General features: G+C 44.7%; 9 protein-coding genes across 9 annotated transcripts; 3 read left to right on the top strand and 6 right to left on the bottom strand.

Moving 5' to 3' along the window:
- Positions 1 to 257: 257 nt before the first annotated feature.
- Positions 258 to 1,622, top strand: AOL_s00079g373 (uncharacterized protein; the record flags this gene model as incomplete). The annotated part of the gene is made up of 1 exon (XM_011124248.1): positions 258 to 1,622. The coding sequence occupies one exon, from the start codon at positions 258 to 260 to the stop codon at positions 1,620 to 1,622; it is 1,365 nt and encodes a 454-aa protein (XP_011122550.1).
- Positions 1,623 to 2,171: 549 nt separating this feature from the next.
- Positions 2,172 to 3,581, top strand: AOL_s00079g372 (uncharacterized protein; the record flags this gene model as incomplete). The annotated part of the gene is made up of 1 exon (XM_011124247.1): positions 2,172 to 3,581. The coding sequence occupies one exon, from the start codon at positions 2,172 to 2,174 to the stop codon at positions 3,579 to 3,581; it is 1,410 nt and encodes a 469-aa protein (XP_011122549.1).
- Positions 3,582 to 4,059: 478 nt separating this feature from the next.
- On the bottom strand, positions 4,060 to 5,568 carry AOL_s00079g371 (uncharacterized protein; the record flags this gene model as incomplete). Its single annotated transcript, XM_011124246.1, has 1 exon — positions 4,060 to 5,568. The coding sequence occupies one exon, from the start codon at positions 5,566 to 5,568 to the stop codon at positions 4,060 to 4,062; it is 1,509 nt and encodes a 502-aa protein (XP_011122548.1).
- A 995-nt stretch (positions 5,569 to 6,563) lies between these two features.
- AOL_s00079g370 (uncharacterized protein) lies at positions 6,564 to 7,997 on the bottom strand (the record flags this gene model as incomplete). Its single annotated transcript, XM_011124245.1, has 1 exon — positions 6,564 to 7,997. The coding sequence occupies one exon, from the start codon at positions 7,995 to 7,997 to the stop codon at positions 6,564 to 6,566; it is 1,434 nt and encodes a 477-aa protein (XP_011122547.1).
- A 1,088-nt stretch (positions 7,998 to 9,085) lies between these two features.
- Positions 9,086 to 10,594, top strand: AOL_s00079g369 (uncharacterized protein; the record flags this gene model as incomplete). The annotated part of the gene is made up of 1 exon (XM_011124244.1): positions 9,086 to 10,594. The coding sequence occupies one exon, from the start codon at positions 9,086 to 9,088 to the stop codon at positions 10,592 to 10,594; it is 1,509 nt and encodes a 502-aa protein (XP_011122546.1).
- Positions 10,595 to 11,076: 482 nt separating this feature from the next.
- Positions 11,077 to 13,076, bottom strand: AOL_s00079g368 (uncharacterized protein; the record flags this gene model as incomplete). The annotated part of the gene is made up of 2 exons (XM_011124243.1): positions 11,077 to 12,551; positions 12,629 to 13,076. The coding sequence occupies 2 exons, from the start codon at positions 13,074 to 13,076 to the stop codon at positions 11,077 to 11,079; spliced, it is 1,923 nt and encodes a 640-aa protein (XP_011122545.1).
- Positions 13,077 to 18,189: 5,113 nt separating this feature from the next.
- Positions 18,190 to 20,457, bottom strand: AOL_s00079g367 (uncharacterized protein; the record flags this gene model as incomplete). Its single annotated transcript, XM_011124242.1, has 1 exon — positions 18,190 to 20,457. One exon carries the CDS (start codon positions 20,455 to 20,457, stop codon positions 18,190 to 18,192), a length of 2,268 nt encoding a protein of 755 aa, XP_011122544.1.
- Positions 20,458 to 21,611: 1,154 nt separating this feature from the next.
- AOL_s00079g366 (uncharacterized protein) lies at positions 21,612 to 22,112 on the bottom strand (the record flags this gene model as incomplete). Its single annotated transcript, XM_011124241.1, has 1 exon — positions 21,612 to 22,112. The coding sequence occupies one exon, from the start codon at positions 22,110 to 22,112 to the stop codon at positions 21,612 to 21,614; it is 501 nt and encodes a 166-aa protein (XP_011122543.1).
- A 1,507-nt stretch (positions 22,113 to 23,619) lies between these two features.
- AOL_s00079g365 (uncharacterized protein) lies at positions 23,620 to 25,971 on the bottom strand (the record flags this gene model as incomplete). Its single annotated transcript, XM_011124240.1, has 2 exons — positions 23,620 to 24,727; positions 24,791 to 25,971. 2 exons carry the CDS (start codon positions 25,969 to 25,971, stop codon positions 23,620 to 23,622), a joined length of 2,289 nt encoding a protein of 762 aa, XP_011122542.1.
- Positions 25,972 to 27,811: the final 1,840 nt, after the last annotated feature.

Raw genomic sequence — 27,811 nt, 5'->3', positions numbered from 1 at the left:
TTCCCGTGTTGATTGGCTTCATGCAAATGTTGCATTTTTTTGCATATGTTCCCAACCGGGCCACGCCGAGACCTAAAGTGTCATGTCAGACGCCCAAGACGCACGGTAGATTTGCAGTGCGGCGCATGAGTCTAGCTATCTAGATGCAGATGCTGGATGCTACATAGATCCAATTGAACCTTTAAATGCAAGCTTGATCCCAGATAACTCGCTGATGTTTCATTTCAAACACCAAAAAGTCATACTACAAGTTGAAAATGGCGTCAATTACAACCCTCCCTACCGAGCTACTCGACCAGATAGCAAACGAGAGTCTTGACCAGGACGACCTTCTAGCTCTAAGAAGCACCTGCAAAATCCTCAATAGAAAACTTCAAGAAGCCCATCTCAATTTTATATTTTCTTGTCGACGCGTTTTCTTGATTCCAGCCAGCCTCGAAAATCTCATAAAGATATCCAAGCATCCATCGGGTGTAAACCTGCGGGTTCGAAAAATCATCATTTCGAAGTTTATACCCTATACCAAACCTTATCCCAAGACGGAATGGAAATATAAGGGCTTACAGTCTCAAAAAACAATCACGAACACGATTATAAAAACGACTGATGCTCATTCGGATGAATTATTCGATTTTTACGAGAACAATCAATACCTTGTTCTTCTAACTATCGCTTTTTCAAATCTCCCTAATATCAAGGCTCTCAGCTTTGAGTTTGAGGACTTCGAGGATCTGAGACGATCTGAAATAAACTTAATATACCCCAACCTTGGATATGGACCTGGGTTTCAGGGTGACGCTGCCAGCAAAGCACACGTTCACGATTTGTCCAGATTTATAGCAGAAAACACATCCGATTGGTATGAGTTTGAAGATCAAAGTCCTGCTAGCGAAGATATCCTCTCATTGGTACTTTATATTGCGGTGGCTACTGGAATAAAAAGCATTGAACGTATCGACGACGCCGATGGCGACTGGAGTGGCCTGAAAAAGGACCAGATCGTTCTCAAACCGTCCTATTTAAAGCCCTTCGTATCCACTTTTTCAAATCTGAGGACACTACATCTTACAATTCAAATCGAAAATAACTCGACTGCAAGCTTCCGATTTAAGCAATGGATACAGGCTATTGGATTAAACCTGGAGGACCTTAGGATCTGGAATCCTAGTTACGCGGACCAAAGTAGCCCACCTGTGCTGCTGCCAGCTGGGATGCTAAAAAAATTGAAGATAATTCAGTTTTGGAATTTCAATTTCGAAATTGATGATTTTATCACATTCATCAATGGTTCCATGGGGTTGAGGTTATTGAAATTGGAGCGTTGCAGATTTCATGACCAAATCGAAGATTGGTACCGTCTCCTGAAGCATCTCAGACGAAATCACTGCGCGCTTCGGAAAATAGTTACGCATACAGAATTCGAGGGGGATTCGTTTAACGGGACGAGAGTAACAGATTTAAATATTACGAGCTCTCCTGGTTCCGAAGAAACCGTTTTTCAGGTCGAGACGCGGTCAGGGCGGGGAGTTTTTGGCGAGAGGACTTTGAAATTGAAATTGGATGATCAACCAGGGGCGGTTGAGTTCTGGGATACGATAAATGGTATAACAAAGTCGAAGTAGCAAACAAGACTATACTAGCCTCGAGACGTCGAGCTTCGTCTTTAAGCTGGTCCACAGGCTAGTTCACAGGCTGCAGAATAGTTTGTGGGGAGGGCAACTAGCTAGCCAGCTTATCCGCTTGTGAATTGGCTCATAACCCAGCCGGTAAACCAGTCATAGGCCAGATCGTAAAGCATATAAATGCTTAATATAGCTTAAAGTAGATAAAATAATTCCAAAACATGATTAAAGGACCCACTTTTCATTCAACATGTACACAAGACTTCCGACATATTTAGGATGGATGCCATACTAATCTCGTATTGATTAGTACATATGAGCATAATATAAATAAGTTGACTATGAATCCTTCTGATCAATCGGACTGAGCTTTCTGCACAATTACATACTTAGACATGAAAACCTGTACGCGTACGTACGCCACATCGAAACTTAATTTTTTGTCCTCTCAATTGGAAACTTAACTTAGCCGGCTTACGAGCTTGCAAATAAACGCCTTTCCTAATACACCTCTACCCTCAATATATATATATATACATATATACCGTCATGGCACCAATAACCTCAATGCCCATGGAGCTCCTTTATATAATAGCAGAGAGGCTCAGGAGTCACGACATTCGTTCGCTCAGACAAACATGCCACAACCTCAACGCGAAGCTGCGAGAATTCCACTATGATGCTCTATACCACACCCAACGTATCTTCATAGTACCGTCGTTTCTCGAGAATTTTATCAAAGTCGCAAAGGGTCGTGGCGCCCGGCATACCAATCGGACGCGCGAGTTAACCATATGTCTACAAATGCCATACCTATCACTCGTCCGTCGTGAATACATATCATACGCAGGGACAGCCAGTATTCCCTTCAAGGAGCTTCGGGACGCTCAGGGAGCCAATCGCATGTGTAGCTCCCCACAGCAACTTGAACTTTTAAACACGGTATTTTCGATATTTCAGAATGTTAGGACCGTTACATTTGACAATTCACCGAAAATGGTTCCGAATTATCTCGAATTGAGTCTTTTATACCCGAAACTTCAGATGCAAGAGGACGTTCTGCCGTTAGATCGGGTTCGACAACCTCACATTGGTTGGACGGATTTGGTCGATGAGGATCGTGACGCTGATAATTGGATATGGTCGGGCACACTTGCAGTGATTGCATCGGCTGAACAGAGCAATATTACCACCATCGGGTTCAGAAATCGTTCTGGGGCGAGGGGTATCCGTATCTCTCAGTTTGATAGAATCCCTCCAAGCGATATGGTATTGTTAAAGTCTGGTTTCACAAAATTACGTCGGCTGGAACTCCACGTCAGCCTTGACGACTGCTATGACGATCCTTGCAGAGGATTCGGGGAATGGTTAGAGAATATTGGTCACCAAGTTGAAGAACTATATCTCTCCGGTACTGGCAACGTCTACTGGGCTAAGGAGCACCGGAAGCTATTTCTGCCTACATCAGCCGGACTACCCAAACTCACCAAATTGGGCATAGATTTAGTAACTCTCGATGTCGACAACCTCCAAAGCTTCCTACACCATTCTCCGGGGCTTAAGGCCCTAAGAATGTCCGGATGTTGGTTCCAAGGGACCCCCACACGAAGAGTAAGCACGTTCAAACTACTCAAATTCGCCTGCGAAGAGCTTGAAAACCTTCGTGAGTTCGAGCTCCAACTCTTTCATAGTGACAGCGACGATGCTAGAATCCGTACTCACATGGCCTATGAGCTAAAAGCTCTGCTGTTGGAGGTCTATGGATTTTGGATTTTGGAGAAAACGTGTATCGCTCGAGTTACGCGGTCAGAGGACGACGGGGTAAAAGTATTAGACAATATCGCTGCAGAGATAAGGCGCCATCCTGATATGGTTGATGATGAGCGGGCTCGTGTTTTTTGGGACTCGATTTTGGAGAGGGGTTTTCAATGCGGAGGTTCCGATGAATCTGATGATTAGGGTCAAGATTCTGGGGCAGGCCCGCATGCTCATACTTCGGTGCCATCCTTGCATGACACGCCCGCTCACAATACATAAAATCCATCAGTACCTTTTGTTTTTGGTCATGATCTGACGTCCGTACGGTTTTGAAGGGCCGTTATTCTTTCCACTATGATAATATATTCAGTGTGTAAATTTGGGGCATTAGGGCCTATTCATCCAACAGCTACCTCATAGCTATACCTTTTCTCTATCTAGGTTGTAAGCAGCAGGAATAGCAATAACAATAACGATATTATGTATACATGTATATGGTGAATCGATACTAGTTATAGGGAGAAGGAGGGAGGTAGGGAAGGAATGAAGGAGATCTCGATCAAACAAATGGAATTTTTTGTCTGTGTCTATACACAGGGTAGTATCAGGTATATACAGAATAAAAAGGAGAAGAAAGTCCCGGATACACATGAATCTCTAAACCGTTGTACAACCTTGACTAAAATAACCCATGGTCTGGTTCATGAAGAAGATCCTGTATAAATTCTTGAGACCTCCACTTCCCTTCGGTCACGGAATCCCAGAAGTCCTCTGCGTTCGAAAAACGCCCTATAGCGTCATTAATTCGTCGTCTCTCTTCCACCATGACCCCGGGTCTGACACTAGGATACACAACAGTCCAATCGCACTCGTCAAATATCGAATTCTTTGTAACCTTTGCCAAGAGGCTAGGAAGAATTTCCGTCACTAAGTCATTATTATACTGAATTTCTATAACTTCGAAAACGGATGGTCTTAACTCCATCTCTTGAAGGCGAATGCAGTTTTCTTTTAGGTATTGTAGCAACATATACCATTCTGAAATCTCAGAACTTTCAAACATAGTGTTCAGAATCACGAGATATCGAAGCTGTGATTTGCATGTGTCTAAAAACTGTACCAAATTCGACGTCGAGCCCACAAAGTGATCAAGTGTTAGTTTCTTCAACCTCGGTAGTCCTATGTTTACGGGAAGGACTACCGCACGATTCCAGTGATAAAATCTTTTGCTTTCGAGTGATAATTCTTCTAGGTTCGCTCCGATTGTTTCGAGCCAGCCGCCGAACATTGCATTAATTCTCTGGTCATCGTCAGAACCCGAATTAAACCCCCCCATATAAAATTTTAAGCTCTTCAGATTGGCGAATGTTGCTTTAAACTGGGGTAGATTATATGCGGACAGATCGAATGCATCGGATTGAAGTCCGGTCGAATTATTGAAAGCCAATGTCTGAAGGTGTGTCGCCCCTGATGCTAATAAGGAATGTATTGGAAGTTTCCAAAAGAAACCATTTGACGGCTCATCCTCCATTAATCTCGTCCCGTGGAAGAATGAACTTTCCAAACGATTATTTTTCAGAAGATGGTGAAGGTGTTTACCAGGGGCCATTCCGACACCCGGGAATAATAGGTTGAATTCCGATCGAGAAAAGGGCTTCATCTCGAAAATAGCCTGTTCCACGTTTATTGTTCGTAGGTGCGGAAACCCGGCTAACGCAAGACTAAAGAAGGTAATTTCCTCGTCAGACAATTGAAATTTCAATACTTCATCTGCCTTTTGACCCGCTAGATCTGTAATTGCTAGCACCATATCTCTGATCTCATCGAACTCGCCGTTGGCATTCGCTTCGACTTTGTTGACGAACTCATCGCCACCGATGAAATGGTAGTAAGGTGCTGACCAACAGATATCTATCTGTCGAACATACTTGTTCATACCAGAAGGGTGTTTTGAAATTTTTAATAGATTTTCAAAACTCTCGAGGGCGTAGAAAAGTCGACGAACTCCGTAGATGCATTTGAGGTGTGCTTCACGGAATTTTGCATTGAAGTCTTGACAGACCATTCTCAAGGCTAGAAAATCATCTTCATCATCGATGTAATCGCTGAAGATATCAAATATTTCGGGTGGGACGGATAGAACCAACGATCTTCTTAGCCTTTTCGTAGGCTCAGGCTCCATCTCCATCTCTGACAAGAGGGGTGACCCGAAAGTTTGCAGTGTGATATCTTAATTTAAGACGATTTGATAAATCGTATCAATTTCAAAAGCAAATATTGAGATAAGCTAGAAGCTGGTGATGCCGCGGTATCCGCACTGTTGCACCTAATATATAGGATCGTAGGTTTCGAGCCAGGACCTAGCTCATGCGCTTGGCTTTGCAGGGTTTGATTCGTAAGCTCTTGGAGGAATTTAAGCAATGCAAAACACCATATGCACCACCTATGCGTGTATGATGAAAAGGATTCGGATGAAGATAAACTTGAGGGTAATCAAAGGATTGAAATAAGTACGAGTTTGTGAAGCATGTGGAGTATTGTAAGCTTACTCCACGATTCATCAACTAGAGGATCCGCATGCGTGTGCTAGTCTTATGCCCAGACTAGACTGGAGGGCCAATTGTGCAAGGAAGGATCTTTGTGTTGCAATTGTCGAGGTGAGCCCATGAAATGAGTATCACATTATGGCAGGACCTAGGACTGAAATCATTGATCGATATGAGAGAACGTTAACTCGTTTGAATCCGGGAGATTGGCCTAGTTGGTCCAAGGGCGTGGTAGAAATTAAACTAGAGAGGGTGTGGGTTCAAGGTTAGGAATCAATTGATATCAACAGAATTAATTGCAGCTAGCTGCAGAACCTCGCGAGAAACTCAACCTAAGTACTTTCTCTGCCCCCATTTAAACCTTTACCCTGGGTCCATTATATATAATATAACAAAAGCGGAATTAGGATACTCTTCAACAACAGGTTCTAGCTAGGGGTCTGAGGATTGAAGCATGAGATTGCAAATATGCAATGGTTTGTCGGAATACCACCTTTGTTATACATGTACATTATATATATCTAGGGGCTGGCTGGACGAGGATGTAGATATCCAAGATATATTAGGATCTCATAAGCAATTTTCAAAAGAAACTTCAGGGACCAATGGCGGGCAACAGCTTCACGCTACCCTATACTTAACGTCTCGTGGTAGCCACGCGGACTTCTGACTTCCATTCGCCGTTGGTTATCGAATCCCAAAAGTCATCATGATGCCTATGAGTATCAAGTTCCTTACTTATCTGCTTAGAAATAACAACAGTGTGAGCATCGGCGAAGTCGAGCCCGACCAAACACACCGTACTCTCACAAGCCCAACAGCCCTCGACGGAGAGGAGGTCTGGCAAGACGTAATCAGGGGGTTCCATATCAGTTTCATACCATGCTTCAGACTGACCTCTCAATTGAAAAAACTTCAAGCTTCTGACCTCTCGTTTAAGAAGCTGAAGGACAACGAACCAGCCCTCTTTATTGTTATAAAATTTACACTTGGTGATCTTCAGGCTAACAAGAGTATCCTTGCAATTGATTAAAACTTGCTTAAAGTTCTCCAGATCGAAATTGAAATTCTCGAGTGTAACCATCTTGAGGAAAGAGAGCATTGGCAGAGCGAATACATTCATCGCATAGATTGTAGGTCCACCGAAGGATATTCTGATTAGCCTAAGGTCGAGGACCTCGAGCATTGCGCCTATGGCTTCAAGCCAGGGCTGAACACGTTTCATAACAGAAACGTTACTACGACTATAAGTCCTTAGAACTATTTCGAGAACCTTCAAATTCGCAAATAGCGTCCGTAGTCGGGCGAGGCGGCGGGGTTGCGAGGGGAGAAAGTCGTTTAGAGGGATTTCGTGGCCCTTTTCATTCCAAAAGTGTGTATTCTGAATCCGGGTGATATTCTTGAGACCGGCTGTCACTACGGCTGCCATAAACTTGGACCAACTGTTTTTGAGGCCCCAGTGGCGTCTAAGTATAGTATTTGCTACATCCGTGAAACCTGTGGGGATATGGGTTCCAGGTTTCGAATTCAGTCCGAGTACAGTCGGGTAGAATAAATTGAATTCGGAGCGAGTGAGGTTTGGATGTTCATAGCAAGGGTGCGAATGGAACCTTATTGATCGAAGCTCAGGAAGATTCGTAAATGCGAGAGCAAGCATACTCGTATCTTCTCCGGAATCTTGACGATCGATCTCCTGGAGCTCCGCGAAGTCAAGCTGTGAAGCGGAGTCCAATCTGGATAAAACGATACTAGCCGATTCCGATCTAGGTATCTGGCCAGGTAGCAGAGGGTCTGGGTCTGATATACAATAATATGGGGAAGTTCCGAAAAAGATGATCTCCTTCACCCTTTTATTGACTCCAGAAGGGTGTCGTGATATCTTTAACAGATTATCGAGACCGGCGGGGACAAAGAACACTCGCCGCGTTCGGTATTTGGATTCCAAATGAGCTTCATGCGTCTTAGAATCGAGGTCTTTGCATGCAAGGCGAAGAGCAAGTATTTCGTCTTCATCCAGCTTATTTGCAATCTCCTGAACCAACTCAATCGGTAGAGAATGTAGTGAAGCCATAATGTTGTGCGGCCCTGAATTTCGGTCTCCGCCTGTGGTCGAGCTACAAAAGGTAATGATATCAAATGTGGAGATGTCTGTATTTGAGACTAACATCCACCCAGCGGGTGTTATAATCTATAATACTGAAAATATGCTGACAAGGTACATCGCAGGCACGATTGCCTGTGCAGCTGTAAGGTTCCTCCGTAGCTTCATAGCTCCAAGCAAGGATCTGGGTTGCATAACACAGAGGCTTGCCTAAGTTGGTCAACAAGCGAGGTTTCTTTCCTTCCTTCCTTACTTCCCCTGGAATTGAGGCTAAGCAAAGCAGCTTGCGCCTGTGGTTCGGTCCACGCGTTCAAATAAGAATATCTATCTAAATTGAAGATCAAGAAATACGCTGAAGTCTAAAAATTAAGAAAAAATATCTAAGGTGAAAAGCTTAAAGAACGTCTCTACTGTCGACGAATTTATCAGAACTCCTCAAGCCAATCGTGTCTGTGGTAGTCTTACGTCGGATATCAGATAGGTACTTTAGGTACAAGTGGGTACTGCATCGCATCGCGATATCGAAACTTCGAGCTCCGCACAGCCCCATGCATGCCCAAGAGTCATAACATGCCGCATTCAAATCCTCATTCAGAATAAAATACAGTTACCAAAATTTGATACACTCATATCCCGGTCTCTCGGATCCCATTCCAGTTCGCTAGCTTAGCTTTAGCATCACTTTTTTCGAGCCCATTGATTTTTGTTTACATACAATCAAAACGCGGTCTTGAAGGGAAACATTAAATTTCCACGTCTCCACGTGTGCCAAAGTGGGAGATTATAAAAGTTGGCTCGGAACCACACCCCCCTCGCTCCAGAAAATCTAATTTATTCGCTTCCTTCTGCATATGATCCTTATCGCTTGATTTAATCCCCCCCTTGATATATTCGTCCCAAAAATATCATCTTGAAGCTACTCAAGCTCGATCAAGTTTCATCGAGTACTCGAGTTCATTCACCTATCTAAAATACAACAATTCCAACACATCTCTCAACCACTCACTTCTTGATATTCCCATATCACCGGCTTCCACACCCCATTCGGACAAATAACAATGCCACCAAAACGTAAATCCACAGAAGCCAACCTCGAAAACCGGTCCCGGCAAACAGCAGAGCTCGTAGTTCCAAATCCAGCCGTCAACGACGCAAAGCGCGCAAAGATAACGCAGAATGCTCCGCTAGGTGATATCTCCAATAGCCCCTGGCCGATTAAATGGACCGCCTTTGGAACCGGGAAATACGTCGAGGATCCCCTGAGACCCGTCGCCCCTATTAATTTCTCCGTGGCTGACAAGAATATTGTTGAAGAGGACGAAGAAGAAGAGGAAGTGGTACCGGAAACCGAGTCTCTGGAGGAGGTTGAGGAAGAGGAAGAGGAAGAAGCCCCTGAGGAGGCTGTAGTACCAGTTGAAGCACCAGCAAAGAAGGCTGCGAAGAAGACTACTACAAGGAAAACCGCCACAAAAAAGGCCACTCCCAAAGCCAAAGCCAATGCCGTGGAAGCTACAGCTGCTGAGCCAGTGGCTGTTCCGGAACCCACTCCTGCCGAACCCGAACCGATGCCCGAAGAGGTCACCGCTCCAGCGAAAAAGGGCAGAAAGCCAGCCGCAAAGAAAGCTACTCCAAAGGGAGCTTCGAAAGCTGCAAAGGCTATCCCGGTCGAGCCGGAAGTTGCTTCAGAGGAACCAGTCGTCGAGACAGTTGCTCTCACAAAGTCAAAGAAGGCCACCGCAAAGAAGGCCACGCCGAAATCTACATCCAAGGCCGCAAAGGTCGCTCCAGTTGAAACAGAATCAGTTCCGGAACCTGTCGCCGAACCTGAGGCAAGTAAACCCAAGGCAAAGAAACCGGCCGCGAAGAAAGCAACACCGAAAGCAAAAGCAGCAGCCCCGGCTCCAGCCCAAGTAGAAGAAGAGGAGCAAGAGGAGCAAGAGGAACCCGTAGAGCCCGCAAAACCAGCAAAGAAAGCCGCAAAATCCAAAGCGAAGGCGAAGGTTACAGTCGTCGAGATCGAAGAAACCGAAGAAGTCGAAGAAACCGAAGAAACCGAAGCCCCAGCCACAGCTCCTGCAAAGAAATCCACAAAGGCCACAAAGGCCACAAAAGAGCCCAAAGAGCCCAAAGCACCCAAAGCACCCAAGGAACCTGCTCCAAAGCCGTCAAAGCCCGTTAGGGGCGCCCTCCCTGACTTCGTCACCTCCGTCACACTCGAGGGCGAAGAAGACGACTCCGTCCCAGTCTTCGACACCTGCGACGTCATCCGTCGTAAGATCACAGGAGCCCTCACGTCCGCAACCCACACCAAAGCTTCTCTGCTCCGAGCCTTCGCCGCTTGCACCTCAAAACCAGATCATGCAATAGCACCAAACTCATTCCAACGGTTCATGTCTGCAACAGGAAAAACCGGTGGCTGTGGTAACCGCACCTTCTATGCCGCCTACGTATACTTCGAGAAACAACGAATTGCGCAGAAGAAGAAGAAGACTAAGACTCGTGAAGAAATGGAGGCGACTTGGGGTGAAAATGGGATGGATTATGAGGACCTTGCGAGGCCGATGTAGGTTGTTGTCCCGACGAAATATGCGAATCAATATTGAAGATCATATGCGGTGTAGGCCGGGGCCGGCTTATATAACGTTTATTCCTACCATTTTATCGGTTATGATGCATATTTTATGCTATTTCGGTGTTCATGCATGCTGGGTGGGAAACGGCTGGGTTCTCTTTTAGTTCAGTATTCTTGAATTAACGCATTTTGTTGTAATAGCTTAGACAAACCATGCCCACGGCATATCTATTCTTCTTAGACGCAATTGACAATCATATCCTTTCAAATAGAATTTCATTCGAGTTCGTCGACAACAAAAGTTGATAATAAAAAGGCTATGATACAAGAAACGAACCACTAGGCTCGTGAGAACTATCAAATTACAAACTACTCGAAAAGGTCATCCTGGAATTCCACTCTTCAGGACGAACGCCTTCTAAACCCATCCCAAACATGCAAGAAGAACACTCAAACGCTAACGTCTTCATTAAACTCTTAACAATCCTTAGACCAGAATCGCTTCGCATACTCTGGCAAGAAGTCATTTGATGTAAAGGTAGGTGGCATATAATACTCCACATCGGCAGTAGTGTAGTTCTCACCAGCCTTCGCTAAGGCGGTCAAAACGTAGTTCCTGATGAAGTCGTAGAAAACAACATCAACCGTCTCTGGCGTGCTGCCATCAGTCGGGAAACCACCTTTAGCCATGATATCATTCGTGGTACGAAAGAATGGGATGGCGGAGTGAGGAGTATCATCACCATCGATACCAAAGTCGTCCTTGGTAACGTAACCTGGGGTGACGATTTCTTGGCGACGGATGATGGTCTTACGCTTGACGAGGCCGGAGTTGAATTGGGCACCATCAAGTGGGCAGGCATCAACGGAGCTAGGGATGAAAGAGCGGTGCTTGCGATCCATATCGCGCTTCTGTGGAGCACCGTTGTTGAGGAGGTCAAGGAGCTTGGCTGCAGCAGCGTATGGGACATTAGGGATGTATTGGAAGGCATTGGTGAAAGGAGCAACGATGAAGCTGTCGTCATAGGTGAAAGGTCCCTTGAGGAGATCGAAACGGAAACCACCAGTGTTGACGAAAACCATACGGGGGATATCTTTACGTTCCTCGTTGACGATAACAGCGGAAAGGGCCTTTTGGACAAGAGGGTAGATGCTAAGCTCGCTGGTCTGGGGAGCGCACGACAGGCAGTAAGTTTGTGGAGCACAGCCGTAGAGGTTGGTAAGATTGAGACGGTGGCGTTCATCCCAGATTTCATCGGTGACAGATTCACCACGAGGAGTATCAAAAGTGCGGACGTTGTCAGAGTGATATTCAAAGGAGAGACGGTTCCAGTCAATATAACGACGAGCGTACGAAAGATAAGAGGTAGTGCCGTTGACAGCTGGACGACTAGGAGTTGGGACACCGGCGGGCTTGTGCTTGCCAGTTCCGGCTTCGATACCGGACATGGCGAACCAACCAACAGTCTCACAATAACGACCAGGCTCAAGAGCAGTGCTGGAGTTATCATAGACCTTGAAGTCACGGGTATGGCTGTGTCCACCGAAGAACTGAATGGGAGTATCGGGGCGAACTTTCCTGATAGCCTCACGGATAACTGGGAAGGTCGAAGTGGAGCTGCGGACCGAGTTATGTCCAAGGACCAAGAATAGGTCGACTGGCTCAGGGGTGTTAATGGCATCAAGGAACCATTGTTGCTGAACCATGTCCTTAGCCTTGATGATCTTGGAGTTATTGGCATTGCTGGTGAAGTCAAAGAGGACACCAAATGCCATGATACGGACACCGAAGTAGGTGGTGAAGTACTTGTGCGTGCGGCCAATGTACTTGAACTTTCCATCCTTGGGATCCATGATCTGAACATTGCTAGTCAAATATCTCGATCGGTAGAACTTAGCAAAGTTCTCGAAGACATCGAAGGCGACATCAGCGACGTATAGCTCGTGGTTACCTAAAAGACCACTCTATCAGCTTCAAAATTCAAATACATACAAATGCGTGCCCTTGCGAGCTAAGATGTCAACTTACCGATCGTGAGAAGGTCATAGTCCAAATTCTGGAAAATGGGCAAGCTGACTTCCCCGTTCACACCGCCTAGCTTGGCAGTGGCGTCCGAGAGACCAGCACCATCGTGCAAATCACCGGAATCCACGACAAGGAAGTCAACCCCCAATTTCCTAGCCTTATACCTCATATGTCTGATGAAGCTGACATAATCACCCCAATCTGCGCCATAGTTCTCTTCCTTAACATGTCCCATAAGCCAACCGTGTGTATCGGACGTATGCGCAAAGGTAAGTTGACCCCATGGCAAAGGTCCTTTGGGACCGTTGATTGCCGGAATGGCATCTGGCTGCATACGCGGCTGGATAAGTCGGGCACGTCGAACCATCTCCACATCGCCGGTTCCGGTGCAGCCGTCGCAGGCAAGAGCAGCGGACGAAAGTCCGAGCCCGAGAACAAGAGATCTTAACATCTTGTCAAAGGTATATGTGTATATATCGAGAACGTCAACGAGTGTGTGTTTGTATGGAGTTTTCGCTGGGGCGCCGAAGGAGGTCTCGGAGTCGCTGGCCAACAGAAAGTCTGGAGGAGTTTGAAGGGCAGACGGCCGTCTTATATATACTGTGATTATCTGCAATCGCAGTCACTCTGTTCAAATCGAGTAAGTACTTAGTGACGACTTCCAGATCGACTAGCCTGCCAGCCTGCCAGCACTACAGCCCGGCGCTGGAACCCGAAACTTGAGACAGCCTGCTCCTTGCATGCAAATATCGATCCCACAGTCGACTGATGTTCCACGCGTAGGTTGGAAGCAAAATGGAAGGACATGCAGGCTCCACGCTAGAAGCCCACTCCGTGGAACAAGTCCGTTATCAGAGGAAGGTCGAATATTTCTTCGGCGCTGCGCTTGAGATGAGACAGGAAGGAAGCTCTGCCTCGCTGTGACGCCGAAAAGATGTGGTTTTGGATGGCCCTGCAGAGTGCGATCCAGGTTTGGACCGGTTTGTGACCTTGCATGAATGACTGCCTGCGTGCATGGAGCCCCTTGCTTGTGGACCCAGAGCTGCATCGGCACTAACAGGGGCTAGCGTGCCTGGAGAAATCGAAGCGATTGGTTGGATCGTGAAGGTTTCACCCGAACAGACACAACTTCCTTCCCGTTCGGTATCACTAATTTACACCGCACAGGGGAGGCCCCCGGGGATACTGCCAGAAACACAGCCACAGATATATTGTATTCCATATCGACGCTATGCTATCAAGTACATTTTCATGTTCTACAAAGGCGGGAGCCGGTATTTCGGTACGATAAGAAGATTGGAATAAAGTTTTCAAGGAGCCAAGTTCTCTACTGTGGATAGTTCTACTACCCTGAACGAGGAGGTCAGCATCTTCTGCCAGTCCCAAGGCCTTGGATGGACTCTCGGCTCTTATCACAATGCAATGCCGATGCCGATACTGATATATGCCTTCCAACTGTATGTTAGGTATACCATTAGTTAGCATTAAACTCGGTCGCCCACGTGGGATTCCAACCTTGTGTTATAGTGGACGCAATATGCATACCAGAAGAGGGCCTCGGTTCTACGTTGCACATGGGCAGCAGTCGACTGATCTCAGTAAACACTTCTATTTAATATTTAAGTTTAATGTTTTGAATTAAAAAAATGTACACGCGTCTTGTGTACACATATAGTATACGCATATACAGCTTATCTAAGGCAATGCCAGACCTCGCTCACTTCTGGGGCTAACTAAAGCTAGTTGGGTATATTATACTGACCTTTCAGGCACATGCACTATCCATGACACGCGAAACCATTACTACTTTACTAGCAAATATATACACTAGATCCTAGTCTAGTTGTTTACTAACTACTTAGTCTAGTTTAGACGGGTGGCCGAGGGCTAACTACTTACTTTGCATCCCTCCTTTCATTTGAAGGTATATACATACTTAGCCATACTCGCCCTTGACGGGGACCTTAGGAATGGTCAGAACAGAAGAAAGAACAACAATTTTTCAAACACATACCTATATTTAACAGCAGCAAGCTGTAATAAAATCATGCTAAAAATGGTCTTAAACCCTCATCATCTAAAAGACCCTTATAATTACCATCTAAAATAATATGCCTCTAAATTTAAAAGATAAACACAAAGATCCCATGGAAATAGTTTTTCTAAAGGATGCTTGATCACATCAATAATAGCTGTTATTCGAGATCGGCTACCGATCAAGTCAGGTCAGAAAAGGATGCAAAGTTATACAATTAATGGCCTTGAATTGACATAGTTTAAATGATAATTACCATTTGATGTTCACTAATATAATAATGATTAGGGAATAAAATACACCTAATAATGACTCGGCCTTTTCTGACGTCTAGGTACGAGACCACTCTAAAGGGTTGTAGGTGCAATAATGATAGGCTAGACCGTCGACCCTAATATAATTAATATTAGGCTTTTAAATTTCAACTTTAAGAAAAGATGTCTAGAGATAAATAACCCTTACAATAATACTACAGTATTTATGGTTTTCAAGTCCGACTAGTGAATATTAATCTTAGAGCAACGTTTAGAAGCACCGCATAGTAAGTCTATCTTGCACACCCACTAGGGACATCGAACTTCTCTTGGCCATGGGAGGATAGTTAACTTTGTATAAAATGCAACGTATGCACCCATTGATTTACTACCCCTAGAACTATAAAAACGCCCCAATCTCAAATTGTTCGATCTTAGTAAGCTTTGGGTTTCTTGTTTCCTTGACTGGTATCCCAACGCTTCAGTGTATCTAGCTAAGAAACCAGATATACCCCAATCGATGGCCCAAACTAGTATGCATATCCAATATCAGCTACGTTGTGTTATCTATACCAATGCAATAATGATTATACCGGAGCTATGACCCGAATATGTACTAGAAACGAATCGAAGCGCCTCTAGCTTTACAACTCTACCATCCGTGTGTACTCGTTGAATCTCGAATGGGCTCAAAAAGAACTTTTAATTCTTTAATCCTTTTTTCTTTAAGAAAGAGCCTTGGAATGTACATTTTCATGATCGATAATCATGTCGTATGGCTAGTTAGGATTAAAAGCGCCTCAGTATGGCATCTATGTACAGGGTTAGATACAACTATTTTATATAAATGACTCGGCCGCCCGTCTAAAACCAGACTAACAAATGACCAAATTTTTAATTTCTAAAGAAGGACTTGTCGTATTCTCGATAACTGCTTTAATTAGCAGCCACCTTCGAATTTGAAGAAAGTGCACTGTAATAAATACCAAATACACAGCAACACGCTGCACTGTTGTATTTTCGACCCAGGTCGCACAGAGCCCCGAATACAGAATCAACCCCGAATATCATCCCGGTAGCACAAAACACAAACCCGGGGATATCAAACTGGCTTCGGCAGGCGCCGACGTTTAGAAAATGGCCCCTCGTTCGCCATACAAGATGTCGTAACAATGCATAACATCTGACGACTGCCTAAAAGAAAATCTTACTCCCTAGTAAACCCATTACCTTCCCCACAAAGGCTTGAAAAACAGTATACAGTGTAGAAGTACTTATGTCTTTCTTTCTTTCTTTCTTTTTTTTTTCGCATGGCAAAAATATGGGTTTTTAAACTGCAGCTGCTGGATGAAACCAGGTCCAATCGGTTGGCGGTGTGCGCGACGTAGAAATAAGTAAGTACATACAAATGCAACGGACAAATTAGGTCCCTGTACTTTCGGATGTGGCACCCATCTTTCAACGATAAAGCGCCTTCCGGAAGAAGCTTGAATTTCCAAGATTCTTTGGTTTTGATGCACGTCTTTGCCATGGGAAGTCTTGGAAGTGGAGTCTTCTTTCCTTTTCTTTCCTTTCCGATGGAGTATAAAGAATTGTAAAGAAATCTTGGGAATTAGTTCGAGTTCCTGGGAATTCTTGGGCTTGACATGCGTTGGGTTTAAGGTTCTTAGATGAAAAGATAAGGGTTTCGAGGCTAGTGGCTAGTTCAGGTACTATAAACCGTGACAGACTAGGGGCGATATGTCTTCTTTGGAAGGTGGTAAGCTACTAGTTGAGATGGCTGGATTTTTGAAGCTCTAAGGACATATAGCATAGTAGCTTTGGACATGCATTGACTCCATAGCTACCGGTATACCTAGGTGTTTCTTCACCCCATTTGAAGCCGCATACGTATTTAGCTAAGAACATCTTGTACAAATCATATTGAGGCTTTATGTCATTAATGCACTTTTCTTACAGCGTGCAAAGTCTAGCCTTTATAATTGGTCTATTAAAAAATCGAGATGTCATCATGATAGATTCTTGAAAGACAATCAAACCCGTGGGTACTTTGATGCATTGAACACCTTCAAATATGCAGACCCGACGCTACACTCCCAGTACTTTTATTTATTTTTTTTTAAAAAAAGAAGCGAATCGTCGATGTCGGCCAAAGTTTTTGGTCCTGATATTTTTATTTCTAGGCTGACATTCGCATATAAATAATATACGTATATGGGGCTGATCTGATCTGGCGGGTATTCAAGATCCCAGCACAACCCAATAAAACCAACAACGTGGGGGGAGAGCTGGGACATATACATGGTAGCTAGTAGATCTGATTATCCCGGGTATACGTATATATATTGTCGAATAATGCAAGGTCCATTGATGCAATGCAAATTCTCGCTTCTTGAACGGGGCTTCTGTCGGCATGGAATTCCAAAGTTTTAGATAATTGTAATATTTGTGGATATGTGGTTTCTCCGCGAGGTATGATGATGGTCAACTTCGAACACGCTTGTAGAGAAACCGGGTTAGAAAAGTACCACAAAACAAGAAAGATCCGGACACGTGAAAGCTTTCAAGGAGATCTACAACTTATGTGGAAAAAAGAAACATCGGTTTAGCACTATTTCCTGGTAATGCTATGCAGACAACGGTTGAGCATTCGCTTCTAGCGGGATGTCTTAGATCTTAGATATTTCTTGCACCTTCGTACTCGTTTACATCAGGCAACAGCATTTGGTATCGAATACTAATACCAAGTATGTTTCTATACTTGTTCCGTTAAGTGCCGGGCTAGTGTTCGTTTTGTTTCTAGACCGCTGTTGGTGGTAAAATGGCTTATCAGTAATCGACTTTCTCCGGGACAGAGGGTGTAGATGTCTTGGTGATGACCCATGGTTATCTCGAAGTCTTGGGGGGGTCTACATTCCCGGACTAAGCCCCTGGGACATACAGGATGCCCTTAGCCCGGAGCATATTACTAGTTTATATTGGGGATAAGATGCAATTTTCATAAATTTATTGAATAAATTATCAGTTAGAAACGATAAAAACGGTAAACGTATGAGTTTAATGTTTCTGCTATTGTGTTTTCGTGAAGGAAAGAATAGCTATAGCAGCATTCAAAAGAAGAAAAAAATAGAACACACTGGTATTTACAACCGACCACCATGCAAAGTAAAATAATGACATGAATTTCGATTAAAAAAGGATAAAATTAGGATGGTGAAGTAAGGGTTCCTCGAGCTTGGCGGCTCACTCTTCGTATCTTTCTAAGAAAACATGCTTTATTGTTGTTGGCAGGAGGGTCTGCCATCGTCAGGTCCTTCTTCGATATTACTAGGGAGTCCGAATAGCTGGGCGGCAGTTTGAAAGCCCATTGGAGCTGGTAGAATATTGTGCCCTGTAACTGATGGTCCAGCAGTAGGAGGGCCGGCAGTGGAAGGTCCAGCAGTGGAAGGTCCAGCAGTGGAAGGTCCAGCAGTTGATGGTCCAGCGGTAGTAGCCGCGGCAGTCGATGATCCAAAGGCAGTAGCCCCAGCGGCTGATGTGGCAGGGTTCGACGTTCCAACAGTGGCACCAGGCGGTGGATTGACGCCCACATCCAGTGCGTTCGGTAAGAGATGTCTAATTATATTTTGTACGGTTGCTGGTTGCCCCTCCATAGCCGCAGTATCAAGCATGGTCCCGGGAACAATAAAGTCTTGTACGACGACCGATCCGGGAGGGAAGGTAGTAGGCGGGACGGTACCAGGCATTACAAAGTGGCCCGTTGGATCGGTATGCGCAAACTGGAATCTTGGTAGTGGATTGTTCTGGAATGTTCGAGGTAGGGCCCCTGGCATTGGGAACGAAGGAAGTATTCCGTTTAACCCTCCAGGGAGTGGCGGGAGTGGTAGCGGGAGAGGTCCCGCAATGGAACTAATGCCGATGTGACCGATGTGGCCGATGTGACCGATGTGACCTATGTGACCTATGTGACCCATTCCATCATCATCCGCATCATCGAAATCGTCATCAAGGTCATCCCAGACATTATTTGGCCAGTCACCATGTTCTGAAGGGCCGTCAGAGCTGCTAGAATCGTCGCCGAGAAAAGGATAGTCGCTTTGACTCCTATGGTGTGGGTCGGTAGTAGCAGCATTAGGATCGAGTAGCTTTGCCTCAAAGTCTATGATCATATCCAGAGCATCCCAGTAGGTGGTAGAGATAAGGGGTTTCTTCCCTGAAGGTTGCACTTCACATTTGTGTTTGCTGTCACGAATGTTGCCTTGAACTTTGAATATGTGTGGCATCTTTCCGACAAGAGATATCCTTCTATGGACAGTTTTAGTATGGAACGAGAACGTCTCCAATGTTAACTCCTCTTTAAGGAGCGAAAATATTGTCGACCAGCACTGAGGGGTTTCTTGGAGAACACAGTCTTCGAACGTCAAATGCCGAAGAGTGGATTTATGAGGGCGCAGAAGAACTTCAATGAGCTCGTCCGGAACAAAAGGGATACCCAGAAACTCGAACCTTTTGATTCGAGGCAAATTGATTTCCATCTTCTTCAAGAAAAAGGTCGGTTCGTATCTCCTTCCTTCCGGGCGCATCCAAACATGGAGATTATTCGTGTTTAGTTCCGGCAAAATCTCGGCAAAATTGAGCCTGAGCTTTTCGATATTAGGAACAGTGTTCGTTAAAAAGTCGGGAAGGCACTGAAGCTCTCCCTCAGTAAGTTTGATGGGCCCGAAGTCGTCAAAGTCTCGATGATCCTCCGGAGGCCAAGGGTAGCACAAATTCAGCTCAAGTACTCGTAGTTTCTCGAGGGACTTAGCGAGGCGGCTGATATGCCTCCTATGGCTATCAAACCAACCGAGAGACGTGTACATATACCTCTGCTGCGGGCCATCAACGAGGAGCTCTTTGATCCGACAAGGAGCATGTTTTAAGGCTGCCATGACATAAAAGAGCAAGGTTGTCATTCTATCTCGTCTTTGTCGGGCATTGTGGTCCTTGTAGAAAGCAAGGAACTGCTCTTTGTATTCTGGCGATGCTGAAAGAGGGTAATGCTTCGCCAGAGCCTTCTCGGACGGGATGCCCCGCTGGTCGATGAATTCAATCACCTCGAGATTTGGTAGATTTTGGAGGGCAGCAAAGATCAAAGCTTGGTCCTCGCTTTGTTTGAGACCTTCGAAATTGTGGCAGTCAAAGGCGAAACAAGTCCTATTGAAGAGCTTGGGTGGCCTGAGCTCTTCCTCCTCATCGTCATCTCCCAGAGAGTTCAGTAACAGATTAGGCTTAATATGAACGTAAGGAGATGCAACATTGATTTTGAGATGCTTAAGGCGGAGGTTAGCGCCGCTTGGATGTCGGGTCAATTCAAGTAGTGCTTCGAGGTCTGGTATGGTAGCAAAATAAGTCCGGCATTTGAAGAGAGCTTCTTCATAGGCTCCTGCGGCTTTTCCGTTGAGCTCGCGGCAGGCTAGCCTCAACGACTTGATATCGTCAGCTGGGAGATGCCCCACTATGAGGAAGAGGACTTCCAATGGGATCGATAGGATATTCGCCATTGTGCCGCACAATGGCCCCTATAAGTGCCTATTGTTGTAAAAAGGTCCAGAGATTCTTTCGTTGGAAGGGAGGTTGTTAGGATTCGAGCAGATGGCGGTGAGCCCGAGTTCAGCCTTTTGACGACGACACGCGCGTGGAGAAGGCTGGACTAGAACGAAGCAAGTTAATAAAGGGAAGCACCTGCATAAGCGAATGCAGATTTAGGCCGAACGACAAGGACTGGCTTTGTTATTTAGTTAACCCAGCCCGTTTTTTGATGCCTACTATCAAAAGCCGGCACAATCTGAGGAAGTTTTGAAGCGATGATGTTAACGTTGCAGGAGATTGCATGTGAAGATGTAATGCCAATCGATGGTCATATGAGGTCGCGGAACGAACAGGAGAAAGATCACAATACAATATCACTCTCGGTTATCTCTCAATGATTGCTGCTATCAGGTTAGCGTTCACCAACCGCGTCGCGTCGTCGGGGAATCGGCAAACGTCCCTGCCAGCTGTTAGTACCCCTACGCAGTAGGTTTACCGGCAAGGTACTTCCAGGTACTTAAAGTATTTGAGGTCGTCGGGCCTTTGTGGCGGTGTGTGGCGCACGGTATTTGTGGCGTCTACTTTCAAAATACAACAAGCCACCACGTAACTAATGTCAGTATCTTGGAGGGTTCATCTTCGTCGAGTGCGGACCACAGTCCCATCCTTTTTCTTCTTCTTTCTTCCTTTGGCAATTGGAGTGCTTGAATTACAACCTTACGTATATGTTCAGTTACACCATACCATTAGTATAGCACTTAGGCAATCAATCCGTATCATGTCATAACTCATGTCACCAATGGAGGTAATTAAACAAAGCAAACTAGTAAATATGCAGGCGTTAATTGGGAAAAGGATATAAAGAGAAAAGAAAAATAGTAATAGATACACCCAGGTCTAAAGATAATAGATAGTGAAGTATGAGGTGTGAATTCTAACGTTTATAATTAGCATACACTCTTTGTCTAAATAGACCGCGTCACTCAATTCACATGTCATGACGTATCAAACTAATTCTAGGCCTCTAGTCATACCCCCTAGCTCGCTACACATATAAATTGAAAAGGCCACCGACAACCGGTCCGCAGGAGTAATAAGATAATATTATAGACATATCACAGAGAGTCTACAAATTCTGCAAGATAGAACTTCTAAGCAATCCATCATTCGATCCAAAGACTTCTCCAACTCTAACCCCGCCACGGTACAACTGAAATGTGGGCACAGTTCTAACCCCGTAGACTTGATGAGCCCTCGGTACTCTATCGATATCGACTTGAACGGTGATGACGCTGTGATCGGCGTACTGATTCGCAATGACTGAAAACTTATCCCTCATAAATCTGCAAGGGTTGCACCATTGTGCATTAAAATTGACGACGACGAGGTTTGGCAAGTTGGTGAAGCTTCTAAGCTCCTCCATATTTGTGACCTCAGACACGGTGCTGAGGGTGCAGGAGAGGGGGGATATGTTTTGTCCCCTTGGGTGTTCAACATTGGCATCTGGGTGGCCCATCATATTGACAGGTAGACGAGCTGGGCAAGTCTGGGACTGGAATAATCCCAAATTTTGGTAGGTTTCAGAGTAGCGGTTTGAAAAGGAGCTACCTAGGGGGGACTTTAGCATGCTGATGTGTGGTGATCTTAGGAGTTCTTTGGTCTTGATCTCTGGCCGGATCGGATGGGAATAAATACTTCAATCTTTAACGAGATTCTCCACAACTTATTAATATAATTCAACCCCACTCATCATATATATGGCTGTGAAGTATCTCAGCTCGGTTAGGCATAATTAGATCGGTGGAGTTGAATCTACGATAGTTGATCCTAAGATTGACAGCCACGTCAATAATCTACTTGCGATTCTCGCATACATCAAATTTGCACTTATGGACTTGAGATACTTTTTCATCTCATATGATCATAAGAACAGGTAAACTAGAACTTGTTTCGTCAAACTGCAGACCTCTATATCCTCTTCGTGATAGAAACGATCCTCTTATCACTTACAGGATATGCCCTATAGTAAACTCTATTGCACTTAAACTAACTCTTTCAAATCTGGCATAGTTTCGACCTGCAGATTTATATGTAGGGCAGCCAGGGGTCTCAATCGATCGCTGGTCGCCAATTGAAATATAATTAGTCAAACAATTAGTCAGTTGTATCAAAAAGTTATTGAGAATCTCAGCCTGTAAACTCATCAAGTATACTTAAGAGGGGCAGCTGGAAGCTGCAACCATGCATTCGAATCTCCAAGAAGAGCTCCATATCGCAACCTTTGCAAAAGCCCAAATTTCCGTGAACCGCGATCAACCCCTCAAAAAAATTATTTGCCATCTTCTGAGGCTATGACATGGAAAATATGCCCCCTCATGTTGATATGTATGCATATGCATGCATACTGCAGAGTCCGCAAACCTAAGTGGAGTTGAGGATCAAGCGTTGTTGGCAGTTTGCAATCCTTAGCGAGGTGCACCAGTGTCGACCAACCACCATTGCATTGCATTCCAGAAAAATGATTTATGATTAATCGATCACCCGCGAAATGGTTGCACAATGCGGTGGGGAAAATGCAATGCTGAGAATCACAAGAACAGTTTAAGTAGGTGTACCCCTGGTCGAAGTTCAGTTGCATGTAACACGGCACACTGCCCTACCTACTTACGGAGCGGGATGTCGCAATGTAATTAATTTTGGATTCCTATGTTTCTTATTTAATCTCAGCTATTGATTCCTGTATCTTGAGAAGGGCACGCGGGAATAACCAGGCTGATATAACCCCGTGGAGATGCTTAGGAGAGAACATGAATATATTTCAACTTCTGCAAGCTGCTGCAGATTATCACACTCTTTTACCACGATGCTAACCACTAAGATATTTCTTTTAAAGCTCGGTATTCTTTCCATGTCATTCTATTTCAGGTCCCATGGACACAAGACGGAAAATTCCATACATTTTTTTAAGAAACGTCGTTGATCTGATCTCTGTGAACCCTAGCTAGCTCACTCCAATCCCATTGTCAGATTCTGCTTTAAACAATGAACGCAAGGTACACATCATCAACATTTGACCTTGGCACTATCCTTCTAGGGATAGACCTAGATGGAAACAAGCCAATACGAGTGGTTCTCTATACTCCTCGTTGGCGTGTTCCAATGGCCCAACCTGGAGTTTCTGCCAGAACCCATGGATAGCTCATTTCAGCACGACTTTTCCCCCGCACTTTTGTTCCAGCCCCCAGAGCGCCTGTTTGAGGGGTTGCAGCTGTTGTAGAGGATCCAGCAGCAGGCGGTGATTGCGCACCAGGCTGTGTGCCAGGGTGACTTGCCAGACTCCACCTATCAAAATCTGGGTCGTCTAAATCTGTATTTTGATGGCTATCCTGCTTTACTCTTTTACCTGCCCAATTGAAAACACCCTTAGTGTCAGCGCATAGGAGGTAATCCACCTCATCTTTGAAGACTACATCAACTTCCACACTTAATTCAGCCATGACATTTAACACTCCATAGACTAGCAACCAAAACCCCTTTCTCATTTCTGCAATCCCTTTATAAGTTTTCCCTTTCATCATTGACTTTTCGAATGCAATAAATGCGGTAGTGATGCTCTCTGCGGTTTCGGATTGCGCATCTGCAACTTGATCTTGGTTATACATCCTTTCGAGTACACCATCGAGCTCCTCAGGTTTGAGTTTTTGTTCCATGTCAACTCTATAGGCTTCCGGCCGGCGGAGTTGGTCTCCTTCGGTAAGTGTCTGGGCGAAGTAGCCGGGTAAAATCGGAATCCCATATGGCATACTAACGTCACGCTTGCATACAGCTTGATCAATGTGATACAAAGCTAAAACATAGTTGATCAAGCTTGGATAGCAAGCACACGCCCCAGAGGATGTGTATTGTCGATCGACGAGTAGCCGATATAAGGCACAAAAGTCTGAGTAGATTCTTAAAACCACAGAACGCGTCGTCAAATCCTTTGGTGGCCATTTAGGAAACCCAGCGGTGGTATAGTATTTGTAGAGAAATGTTCTCATTGACTCATATCCTTTCCGGACTGTGCTTGGTAGTTTTGTGGCAGGCGAGTTAACAGTCCATAGTTCTTTAAAATGGAACCCTTTCATATTCTGAGAAAAGACATCAATCTTATTGGTCAGTCTCTTATGGCGGGACGTCAGAATTGTGATAACAGATTCAGGTAGAACTTCGTGAGCCTTAGAGGCAAGAACTTGAGGCCACCTATGGACAATATTATTCAGTAACGGTCTCGAGATTTCCTCTTAGAGACAGGGAAAGACTTACATTCCAACACTGTGAGCGAACGCCTCCAAATAGAGATCTTCCATTTCGTATGTAGCAGCAAGATGAAGAAGATCAACTGCTTTAACAGGATCATTGCTAACGTCCCAAAGGCCACTTTTCTTAATGAACTCGGACAATTTCTCGCCAAGACTATCTTCAGATCCATCAAAATACATCAACATGCGATCCACTAGATCGCTCAAAAGTGGAGAGTCTTCCTCAATCAACCCAACACAAAACGAATCAAATATGCAGGCGAATACATTTCTGATCGTGATGTAGTGTCTGAGTAAAGTCAGTGGATCTGTTTCCTCATTTCTGCCGTCTGGTCGATCGGCGGCAAAAAAGAGCGCGAATTTGGCAGTAGGATATGTCAACTTGTCGATTTCAAAGCCACTTTGCCATACTGGTGAGAATGTTGTGACCCAGTAGTCGGAAGTAGATTGCAATATAATCGAGTCAACCAAAAAGCTAGGACCATGGGGAGTTGTCATGTTTTTGGGACAAAGGTACACAAGTGTATCGCCTTTGTCATTCCACAGTTCTCCAACAGGGAATCCGTTGTAAAGATTTGAGCAGTTGTATTGGGGACACTTGCGAGCATCTCTACCAGCTATTATCTGATAGGCATGCGGTAAGCCCTCCGGCAGCTTATTTATCGATTCAGCTGAGTTCTGAATATTATTTTCCAAACTTTCGTCCGTGTAGAGACGAGACTTTTCCTTTCCCTTATTCTTTGGGACTTCTGGTTCGAAGGCGCTCGGGCCCTCGTCAACATCGGGGACCTCATCTTCAACGTTGCTGCCGAACAACGGTTGCCAACCAGGTTTATGTTCTTGGTCAAGATCAACTAAGCCGGCAATACTAATTCGATTTCCTAGTGCGGATATCCTTGAGGACTCGCTGAAGACGGGAATGTCCTCTCCCGGGATTCCGTATGCCGGATGATTTGGCTTTTCGGCGGCAGCCCTCTCATTTTCCTTCCCCTCGGGCAAAGTCGCGCTGTTTGTTTTCAGCTTGAAGTTCTGAAAAAAGCTTGAACGGCTGCCCTTTGGTTTTTCAGTTGTGATATTTGCTGAACTTGGTTTCTTTGAGAAAAGGCTCGCCATGCTACCTTTTCGAGGGGGTCGTGGATTTTTTGAAGCGCCAGTATCAGCCATGTCAGCCCCTATAGTCGTCATTCTGCGGTAATTGATAACAGGCGACAACAGCCAATATTGCGAATGGTGATGAAGTTGAAATCGGTAAGGTCGATGATTATGAGACTCCAGGTTCGTGAGGAGCAGTCAGATGGCCTCGAATGTAAGGTTGCATTGTGGTTCGGTTACTTGGTGTTCAAGGCGACGTCTAGGACAAGGCTTCTATTCTAAGGATACAGTTTATCCGCTATGGAGGACTTGCTGCCTCATCGCCATGTGTTGACACGACGTTATGCTGACAAATGCTACCACACCCGCAACACACTTTACCATCCAGTTGCCAGCTGAGCGATGGACATATTTTGTTTCTCCCAGGCTCTCCTTTTCATGTCACTCACTTACTCCTTCTTCATCAACAACATGCTCTCATCATCTACCTAGGTAATTACCATCACTTTTTGTAACTATTCTTCTCACGGATCATAGCCATTTATCTATGGAATTCCCATGCTATGATTGTCGATTAGAATCATTAGGTTCAGCAAAGAAAACCTCATACAGCCCGAGGCTGGCCTGAATATATAAATCTCAACATACTAATCCCCAATGTGGAATGAACTAGGTTTACACTCCTTACGTTACGCGTTTGGTCATGTCCCTAAACATCGTCTAGCCATACGTTACGTCAAGGCTACTATGAGATATACTGGAGAGCAGACGATATACACATTTACAGCGGTTCAAGACTTCTTTCAGAATAAAATGAACATCTAATCATTTATCGAAAGGACTCTCACCCAATGATTAAAATTGTATATCCTAGATATAAAACTTATCAGATCCAGTGACCAAATACACTTAAATGCAGAATTTTACCAAAGTTGGTAAGTCTAAATCTCCCAACGTGACCTCAAACTAGCGGAAAAGTTATCAAAGACTGTTCATAGAATTTCTAACAATCGTGCCAGGTTATAATACCGGCTTACCAATAGAAACGAAAGAAATAAACCTTTGATATCAACTTAGTCTAGTTGTTAGTATCAACCTACGAATGGAAGCACAAGACCTCATACCGCTTTTCTCCTACGCTAGAATAGAAGCAACGAGAAACATCATTACTTAATCTCAAGAAAAAAGGGCTCCGACGACTCATACCACATACAGTGCACATATATCCACTTATAATACGGACTAATATACGCATGAAATCACTGACTCAGCAGGAATTATCAAACCGACATATTGTCAGTTGGTTTAACGGTCGACGGGTCACCCCGAAGTGGATGCGCCTCCACATATACCAAACGGAATCGAAAGACCCAAAACCAAGATCATTTCTTTCCATCCACATAGACACGGAAAGTATTATCGGCTTACGTATTACTCATAACCGCTAACATCATACAGGGATGTCAAAGAACAAGAAAGAAGGTGCAGTCTACATTCATGACCAATATTACTTCAAAATCACATTGTCTTTCATGAATATCAATCCCAAAGCCCCCGATGAAATATAATCAAGGAAGTAACTGGGCAAATTCGACATTACCAATCCATCCAGAACTAACAAGTAAATATTCTGCTGCTAACCTAAGGAACTAGCAAATGCACTCACAAAGATTCGCCAGCAAATGAAATAAGAATTCTGTACCGTATATTCGCGATACTAGAGTATTTCGACTCCGGAAAGCTATATACGGGGATTCCCGCAGAACCTACTAGTTGATTAGCTAGCAATATCACATACACTGTTATGGATGTTGGATATCGACTTCGAGGAGTCTGACGACATGCACAAGACATTAACAATCAATACTTGTGGAGCAATTGCAACCAACCCAGGCCCTAAATCGAATACCCAACCTGGGAATGCTACCTAAAC

Source organism: Orbilia oligospora (assembly GCF_000225545.1).
Source record: "Orbilia oligospora ATCC 24927 unplaced genomic scaffold scaffold00079, whole genome shotgun sequence".
NCBI classification, from domain to species: domain Eukaryota; kingdom Fungi; phylum Ascomycota; class Orbiliomycetes; order Orbiliales; family Orbiliaceae; genus Orbilia; species Orbilia oligospora.
Note: the sequence above shows the minus strand (reverse complement) of the source record. Positions and strands in the feature narration are given on the sequence as shown.